Source organism: Limulus polyphemus, unplaced genomic scaffold, assembly GCF_000517525.1.
Source record: "Limulus polyphemus unplaced genomic scaffold, Limulus_polyphemus-2.1.2 Scaffold386, whole genome shotgun sequence".
Lineage (NCBI taxonomy): Eukaryota > Metazoa > Arthropoda > Merostomata > Xiphosura > Limulidae > Limulus > Limulus polyphemus.
The window spans coordinates 215092-225423 of record NW_013665996.1 but is presented as its reverse complement, the minus strand read 5'-3'; the positions used below and the strand labels follow the sequence as shown (position 1 = coordinate 225423).

Genomic DNA, 10332 nt, shown 5'->3' with positions numbered 1-10332 from the left:
GAAATAGTGAAATTTTGATTCACTCAATAAATATATATATATATATATATATATATATATAGAGATTTAGGCAGCATTATAAGCACAATAAGCCTTAGTTTTGCTCAGCCAATACTGTGAAATAGTTATTGTTAATATTCAGACATGTTAAGTTTTTTTAAAGGGGCAATTTTTATGGCCACCATTTTGTTTCATCATGATCCTTCCTATTAAATACTACCGTACGTAATGATGAAGTCCAGTCAAGCATGACCTTTTTTAGTAGTGGAGTGTCTCAAGAGGTCAATGCTTGGGTCTTTGCTTTTTCTTATTTACATTATTGATAGGCTCCATAATTAGCATATTAGTACAGTTTGTTAATGACATCAAACTCTCAGACATTTCTAGTTGTATAGAGGATGTTGAGGTACTACAGGCTAACTTGCATCAATGGGAACTTGGACAAGAATATGGCAAATGATCTTTAATTATAAAATTTGCAAATAAAGCATTTGATTATCATGTTGATGGGAAAACAACCAACAGCATAACTCAAGAAAAGGATCTTAATTACCAAACTGATGGCTAAGTCGCTCACATCTTCAAAATAGGGATCTATTGCTATTAGCAAAACTAATATAATTTTAGGGTTTATTTATAGACATATACTCATTACAGTTCAAAAGACATAAATCATCACTCTATACAAATAACTAGTTATGCCTCACTTATGAAAAATTATATTGATATTGACTTACTGTAGTGGGTTCTGAAAATGGGTACAAGGATGATTTCAGGATGGAAGGGTTATGTTCCATGGATATGTTAAGATCTCTTAACTTATTTTCTCTTGAGACAAAAGGATAAAATGAGGTTATATAAAAGTTTACATGATTATTCACAGGATCAAAAAGGCAAAGGCTTCCGACTTCTTTGTGCATATTTGGAATAGACAGGCTAGACTCCAGTTAAGACAGTTTTATTTTTCTAACAGAGCAATTGGCTTAACGAATGAACTGCCACTGACAAAAGGTCAGCACTTTACAGGAGATTAAGAAGAGAATTTATTATTTCCTAAAATAATTAATGGAGGATTTACTATTTTTTTTTTATTCATCAAGAATATATGTACAAAGACAGATTTGAAGGACCAAATGATCCTTTACTGTTCATATACTTGTTATCTGCTTTAAGATTAAAATTTAACAGTTCAAATAAGGTATGAGAATAATTATTTACTTCACACTTATCTTACCCTTGGTATATTGATGTATGAAGTGAGAAGACCATCAGCTGCTTCTGGGGACAGTAATTTCAGTTCTTTCACTAGGACTTCTTTCATTCTTTGAGGATTCTTGAGCAAACTTTGAATTTGTACACCATTATCTATAAGTACAACAAAACATCCTTCAATAATTATTACCACAATAAATTTTTTATATCTTTATTTAATTATAGTCTACAACTATACACAATACCAGCACTGAAAAATTATCACCAAATTTGAGCTTTTGGTTCTATTATTTTTAAGTACAAAATGCAGGAATGACTAAATGCTGCTACAAAAACAGTAACAACTGAATTGTTACCTCTGTATAAAATAATCACTGGTTTATCTAAAATGTCTAAAACACATACTCAAGATTTCTTGTACTTGTGGTTGGTTTACAGTATCTACCACTGCTCTCATCAGACCAACACCTTTCGGTAACTCTTTAATCAGTCTGGTTATATTTTCATTTGTCAAAAGAGGTCCTACTTCTTCTACTAGTTCTTCAACCCTAAAAGACACATGAAATGTTAAAGCAGAAATCTATTACCTGTCTAAAAAAAGATAAATTTTTAACTGTTAAAAAACCTGTACTTTAGAATTAGACATTAGTTAAAAATAATACTTCAATTTTTTAAAGCAACAATTAAACGAGAGCTTAAATGTTACTAGCCAACGATCTCCAACTTTTTACTTAATTATGAAATGAAATATAATTGTTATAAAAAAAGGTTCACCTCTAGAATATTATGACGTTTATTTCATTCACAGTTTTAATTCATTTCATAGCACTTACTCCAAAACCTACAACTTTAGAGCATGTGTTATCTACTATCTATTTTAGGTATGTTAAATTACATACTTTGGAATTTGCAAAAATTATTTTGTAAACAAACAAACCACTAATATATGGCATCTATAGGCTCTTTTTTGCTCAATCCCATAAATTAGATTTATTTATGGTAGATATCAGTGTACTCATGTCACTTGTTAAATGTTTAACACTGTGATCATTACCACTATTTCTAATATTCAAGAAATAGAGGATCATGTAACTAATATATTTTGTAACATCTCTGATGAAAATAACTTAAAACTTTCATGCTTATAAACTATGCCAATAACTATGGTTTATAATATTTATTAAAGATAAAAAAAATTTACTACTCATGTTACTTCTGTATTAAATTTCAACAAAAAAATTACACAATTTCTTAAAGCTCTGGTGTCTCAATACACATTCAAATGAAAGTCTTGGGTTAAAGTCCTGGAGTATATGAACACACCATGTGCTTCTTGTAATAGTGTTATAGTATTTATTTTGAATTTATTATTTGTTCTGAATATGTGCAGGTTTCATGTAACACTGACTACAAAACTGTTAAGCTGATCTTGTTTCAAGTTACCTCTGTTCTTGAGGTAGGTAATACTTGTTACCACTCTTGGGAGTACATTGTTTAAAATAACGTTGTGTATGAATTTCAATAGCTGTGTCCTTCAGTAGTTGTTCAAGTAATATCTGGTGGTCACAGCTCCAACTATTTGTAATAAGAATGACCAGTCATGTGGGTAGTACATGTTGTGCTTAGTAAATGCAAGATTTTCTTGAGACTATGAAACCTTTGATTCAACATTCTGGTCTGGAACATCATTGAAGATAGTTTAATAGAACTTGGTCATTAGTAAGTCAGTCCAATGATCCAGTGAAAGCAATGGTCCAACATAAGCAAACTGAATATAACTGAATATAAACCTGAATATAACACAGCTCCAATCAGGACAGGTTTCTTAAAATCATGTAATTCTTATACTAGTGACCAGTTAGTGATCATTTCCCACCTGAAGATAATCTGTGCTTGGTAGATTACAAAAATGAAACAATCTGTTGTTAGCCTAGAATGATTTGTGGGTATGCGTGTTCCTGTTTGGCTGGTTTGTTTGCTACATAATGGGCTATCTGTGCTGTGCCAACCACAAGTATCAAAACCCAGTTTTTAGTGGTTTGAACCCCAAGACTTACCACTGAATCACTAGAGAACTCTCTTGGTTGGAGGATAATCAATGTTTTGTGTTTGAGGGAGGGAGATATTGAAATAGTAAGAATGGGCAGCTCAACTGTTAGACTGCTGGTATCAAAATACTAGTCTGAACCAAGGGTCATGAGCAAATGGTAACAATATTTTGCAAGTATAGTATATGACAAACTCATAGTAAGAAATAATAATTGCTCAGCTTTAGAAACAACTTAAACTACTTCTCTTTCAGTAACCTTTTAGTTTAATATTAAATGTATTTTCTAAAAATATATACATTCTGTAAAAGGGATTGCTTGTTGGCATTCTATTTCTCAGGCTTTTAGCACTCCCATTGCACTGGTAAATGGTTTGTTTGTTGTTTTGAATTTCGCACAATGCTGCAAGAGGGCTATCTGCACTAGCTGTCCTTAATTTAGCAGTATAAGACTAGAAGGAAGGCAGCTAGTCATCACCACCCACTGACAACTCTTGGGCTACTCTTTTACCAAAGAATAGTTGGATTGACCATCACTTTATAATGCCCCCATGGCTGAAAGGGCGAGCACGTTTGGTGGGACGGGGAGTTGAACCCACAACCTGCAGATTGTAAGTCGAGCGCCCAAGCCACCTGGCCATGCCGGGCTTGGTAAAGTGAGTTTCATTCCAATTAAATGTATTTTACTTGTATACATTCTATTAAGTCATCAAGAAATTAATTTAGCATTTTGGAACACTTTCATTACCCCCCCCAAAAAAAAACTTACATCACGGTTAGGAGTTAAACGAACCACCTAAATGTCACATCAGTGTAGCTTATATAACATGCAAAGTTTAGTATACTCTAATTATTTATAGTGATGGCACACGATGATACACACATTCGGCATGTAATGCTGTTTGAAAAAATGAAGGGAAAAACGCCTCTGTAGCCACAAAGAATATCAAAGAAGCTTATGGAAATGTTTTGAACAATTGTAAGTATCAGTAATGGTTTAGCAAATTTCGTGCAAGTGACTTTAGCCTTAAAAACTGTGATGTCAGGGGCCGACATGTTGGAACTTATATTGATGCTCTGAAGACACTTGTTGAGTCTAACCTAAGGCAACACACTCGTAAAATGGCCCTGAAATTGCATGTCTCATGAAACAATACATAAACATCTAAAGAAGGTGTTTGGGTGCCTCACAAACTCTCCAATGATCATTGTTTCCAGCATGTGAAAGTTGCTTCATCTCTTCGGGTGCGCATGAATTGTCAACGGTGATGAAAAATGGATTCTCTATGCAAATATTAAATGCCACAAATGGCTCAGCCCTAGACAAAAACCACTTCCGACCCCAAAACCAGGACTCCATCCACAGAAAGTGATGCTTTGCATTTGGTGGGACATCAAAAAAGTAATTCATTTCAAACTCCCCAATCCACAGTGAACTGTCAATGTCTACAGTCAGCAACTGGAACATTTAAATCAAACCCTTCATCAGAAATGCCCTTTATTCATCAATCAAAAAGGTGTTCTTCTTCTCCACAACAATGCACGTCCACACGTTTGGAGTTGGGTTGGGAAGTTCTCCCCCACCCACCATATTCTCCAGATATGTTACCATCAGATTACCATCTTTTTCGTTTGCTGCAACACCATCTTAATTGGAAAATGTATGCAAATGTGGAAGGAGTTAAAGAGGACATTGACATGTTTTTGACTTCAAAGCCAAGTGATTTATTTAATCAGGGCATTAACAACTTGATTGTAAGATGGAAAAGCATCATCGATAAGAATGGAGATTATTTCAATTAATAAATGTTTTGTTTTAATATACAAGTTGTTTGGGTTTTTTTCATCTAAAAAAAAAAGTAACATTAATTTCTCGAAGACCTAACATAATGTTATCCTACACCCAGGGTTCTCAAATATAATAGGTTTATTGTTGGGATATAATCAAATTAGACCAATTTAGAGAACAATTAGGCATATCGTGATGTTCTAAGGTTAACTGATTTCCTCAAAAAAATTTACGTAGATCCACTTTATAACAGGAGGATCAGCATTAATTTCTTGATGACTTTATACTACAAAAATACTAAATTCATAATTTTGTGTTATAACTGACAACCTAGATATACCACACTTTTAAGCATATTCTCAAATTGTTGTAAAAAGAAATTATTTCAAAGAAAATTGGTTTTAGGTCCAGTCATTCTAAACCTTATGATTTGTTAACAATTATAAGACTTAAGTACTTTTATTCATCCTCAAAATGTTATCTTTTACTATGTTAAAGCCATTAATTAATTGCAGTTATGATTAAATCCGTCAACTGATTATACGGTTGATATGTTAAAGTGAAATTAACAGTTTTCTGACATTTTAGGAGAATAATGTTCTCGTCAAAGGGTGTTCTAAAGCTATTGAACGTGCCTGTCTGGACTCTGACAAAAAGCAGACGATTATTTGGAAGTAGGCCTATATAAGAAAAGCAGAGGTTTATTGGAAGTATGCCTAAATACAAAAAGAATAGGAGTATCGGAAGTTCAGGATACAACTGCGGTAACTCAACGACAGCGTAAGTGAATTATACATTGATACTGTTGTGATAAAAGAAGAAATAGAGAGAGAAGAAAAGGAATAAGTAAATTATACACTGATAGTGTTTAAGAGAAAAAATAGTTTGGCTTGTCAACTGAATTCTAAAGCAATTGAATTGGCCCAAGTGGACTTTTGAGAAGAAGAATAGGACTGTATAGTATTTAAAACACAAATGTGATATACATAGTAAAGAATTTTTGTACATATGTTTAACTTATCTTGAATATACTATTTTAAAACAAACCGAGTGCGTGCTGTTCATTTATTGTCGAATTTATCGCCAACAAGTCACAGACACCTACTGTAGAAGAATCCTTAGCCCAACACACCCATATATTTTATACTTAATATGTATATATATATATATATATATATATATACTACTAAAAAAAGGTAAGTTTCTTGACAACATGGCTCCTGGATTATGTTATTTATTTTACCCACATGTGAATGATTCTTATCAGGGCTGGAAACAAGAATTGTTGACTGTTAAATTAAAAACTGTACAGCTATTACTCAATCAGCAGAGTAACAATAGAGTTAAGCTCAATTATGGTCATACCCACAGTAACAGAGACAAAGGATAACATGAGGGAATTAAATGGAAAATCATGTCTGAGTTTAGGTATCATTGCCAGAAATGTTAATGAATATAAATCATAGATGTCTAGACAACGGTTGTACTGGAATAAACAGGTAAGACAAATTTTGAAAAACAGGTTTACTTGCTCTTATTCACCACAAGTACCTGTTCGTAACAAGAACTGCACTAAATTTTTAAAATTTTGACTAATGCATAATTTAAACAGAAACTAGTCCACTTTGTGACAGCCTTTCGATTGTGATAATCAATAAAGTGAAAAAAACTTCTTTAGTTGTCCAAACGGCGTAATGCTAAAACAATCTACTTGTCCTTCTTATAATATATAATTGCCCCCTCACGGTTTCAAAACATTCTCACTTTAAAATAAAGTAGAACATGAATTATAAATTTTAATTTTATTTAACTGCGAACACACTGAATACAAAACCCACTGGAAGCTGTGTTTTCCGGAATGGCTCTTCGTTCTAGTATTTTATGGTTTTTAACATTCAGACATTAGGATTTTACAGTGCAGTATGTAGAATACCCCACATACGAAGTGATAAAGAAATCATATGATGGAGAAAGACAAACAAATAGAGCTGGCAGCCAAACTTTACTGGGGTCCTACTGTAAGAAGCAATGTGATAATATTGTTGTATTAATTTGAACACGTGGGTTACTAGAGGTTTGTGAAGTAAATTGATGCCGATATCTATGGGTTTTTACAGTTTGGGTTTGAGGTTCGTCTTTTCAAAGGTTCCTGTATATATGCTAGACTTCCGCAGTTCTGAATTTTCAGTAACTTGCACGTTTCCCTAGAAATTAGGGATGCACGGGTGCCCGGCCGGGTATTGGGCTGCCCGGTAATACTCGGCTCAGACCGAGTGTCGAATTTAGGCATCTAAGCCCTAATCTTTGTGGCAACTAACGCGGTACTGAAAGTTATAGTCATTAATTGGTTTAGTTATATAAAAAAAAACGTGTTCCGAGCACAAAGACTGACCACCCGCTGAAAGTCGGTGATTCAGAGAACAATGGGGGTTAATAACAGGCATGGCTTGACAAGTGGATTTCTGAGGAAGGTGATGGTTTTGAGAAGAATAGGGGTTAGGGTTTGAGAAGTTGTGGCTAGGCATTGACAGTTGAAAGTAAAACTTGAATGTTCTGTTGGCGATTATTCGGTTAAATATAATAAACGTCAATTTTGTTTTTATTTCTAATTTTTGTTGTTTTTCTTTGGGGGGGGGAGGTGAGGGAAGAAACTCGGTCCCGGTTAACACACGGCCCCTGTGACAGGGTACCCGGACCAGGTATTCGTCCAAATTTTACTACCCGTGCATCCCTACTAATAATACATCCGGCGTGTTTTTCTAGCAATAGAACGAAAGACGCGAAGAAAGAAAAAAAAACCTACTTGTCCAAAAGGCAATGTATAACGCCAAAACCTGTTGCACCTGGCGTCGGGCGATATAAAACCCAAACCCTTTGATAATAAGATTGAGTTCAAGGCCATTCGACGCGCGCCGTATACAAACTGAAAGTTTTTGAGCTGACTGACAATTTTGTTGGTGTTGTGTATAATTCTAATGACAAACCTGTTAAAAGTGCTTTTGGTATTTGCCTAACAATGCAAAATAAAATACTGAATGATTTCTATCAGAGATGGAAAATATGCTTGTTATCGGAAGAAATGCAAGACTGTTTTAAGGATGGTATCTTAATATGGCGGTATATAAGCATACCATGCGTTTTCTACCTTCTAACTTTAATATAGTATTTTTTCGGATATAAGAAGTTATTCTGGTATGTACAGCTTCACATAACACGTGTTCAAGAATTCGTTAAATTACTATTGTACTAACTTTTTTGTTCTTTGTCATTTTCTTGAGGTAACACCTGGTCTGTCCATGGATAACGTGGCTGTAATGCTATACGCTGTGCAAGGATGTCGAAAGCCTTGTCCTACAATAGTAGGTCAGGTGATACCTCGAGGATAGACCTCCATTAAGTTTGAATGCGAATGATCAGTTATTCACTAAGGGTAAGTCTGATCTAAGCCGACCGTTTAAGCACTGGTATCATGCAAAAGGGCTCAATGGCACTGGATATATCAGATATAAAGTGACTGTCCAGCAACCTAAGTGAGTACACATTTACTGTTTATGTTATTGGTTTATTAATGATTATTTACCTGTGTGTTACATTGTGTTTAGCCTTTACTTCGTTCTCACGAACTCGGACATTCAGAAAAGCTCAAAACTATTCAGAAATAAATAACTTATTGAGTATCCCCATATTTTCAGACCTATCTCATCACTCTTAGAGGAAATCAGTTTAAACTGAAAATACAAGAGAAAGAAGCAGAATGTGAGCAGCTCAATTATTTTCACTCCTCAAGGTGTGAACCCAGAATCTATGTAAACAGTGAGTGTTTATTTGTCATGTATTATAATAAAAAGGAAACAGAAGAGAAAACTGTCTTGTGAGAATATGAATAGTTAAAAAAGCAACCGATTTAAATAGACTTATTAATGTACAAGTATTGACAGTTATGGAAGTAAATATTACAATGATTTATGAAACGAAAATAATTTAAGTAAACTGTATTTTATTTTAATGTATATAATAAATGTTTTGTGTTATATGCGTTTCTCTCTTCACTCTCTTCTAAGAGTTGAGCGAACTTGTGATTCACGGCTCATTAATTATAACTTATTTGTACAAAACCTAGTGAGACAATATTGCCTTATCCCAGATTCACGTGTAGGTCACGTGACACCTTTCACTTAAAACAATGATACGCTAATCAAGAACATCATATTAGCCTAGTTGTTATTGTATTTAACATTTCTTACCATCAAACCAACAAGTGTACGAGTACCTTGTTTTCACATAATATATGTCTAACAGCTTTAATAATAATAATTTTAAACTAGCATTAGGATCAGCCTGGGCCCCTTATTTCGCAAATAACGTTTGATGTCAATCATTTTATGATAGTAATCACATTCTACATCTACTGAAGAATCACTACATATTACACGGAAGCTTAATTACATTTTTGATATGAATTTGAATAGCTTTACACAATCTAATGATCCGTCCCATTGTGTACATCATTTTATGGTCCAGTGATTATTATTTAAGCCAATGTTCTGAAAAGAAAAGAAAAATATACTGACTCTTTTCTGGTTTTGCCATTTTTTGGTGGAAAATAATACGCGTGGTCTTTAAAATAAGACTGAAAATTTATCACTAATCGTAAAAAATAAGATCTTTTATGAAAGCTCCTTTCAAAAACATTTCTTTTATAATAATAATACAGAGGTTCTAGGCTTGAATTCCAAATACTTCTCTTCATATGTGGTTTGTCATAAAAGCTAATTTTCTCGAAGGTCATGAATCGCTTTAAAAAACAACTCTGTACTGAAAGAGCCACTTTTGAAACATCTTTTTATCATGTTAAGTTTTAATCTTCTTACGGTCATTATTTTTCATTCCAAAAGGATCAAGTCGAGTTGATGCCTACACACTGTTTATAGAGCTCTTAGTCTTCTTTTCAGTGGCACAAAGGGGAAATAGTATTTGTACCAACCTGAGAGTTATCTTTAAAAGTACACCCTATAAGAGACTTTTTGCATGTAGGTAAAAAACAAAAGTACAAAGTGAAGCTGACTTGCTAAAACCTTTTGAATTCAGAAAACCTGCTCTTAAGTTAACTTTCCTAACAGTAGTCAGGCAACTCTGGCCGATTAGGTGTTTCTTAATCACTGTTTCATGGACCTGTCTATTGCATAATGCAACACGTCTATATTCTAATTCTATTACATTTGTGTAATATTTTCGCATAGTGATAGATATATATATATATATATATATATATATATATATATAT

At 33.6% G+C, this 10332-nt stretch overlaps 1 protein-coding gene across 1 annotated transcript in view; it reads right to left on the bottom strand.

Moving 5' to 3' along the window:
- The window catches only part of LOC106457882, a 137376-nt gene that overhangs the window by 78873 nt on the left and 48171 nt on the right, over positions 1-10332 (bottom strand). Inside the window, exons 6-7 of the mRNA XM_022383950.1 lie at positions 1618-1760; positions 1235-1365 (exon numbers count right to left, since the gene is read on the bottom strand). Of these exons, the coding sequence (XP_022239658.1) occupies positions 1235-1365; positions 1618-1760 (274 nt within the window). The remainder of the gene's footprint in view (positions 1-1234; positions 1366-1617; positions 1761-10332) is intronic.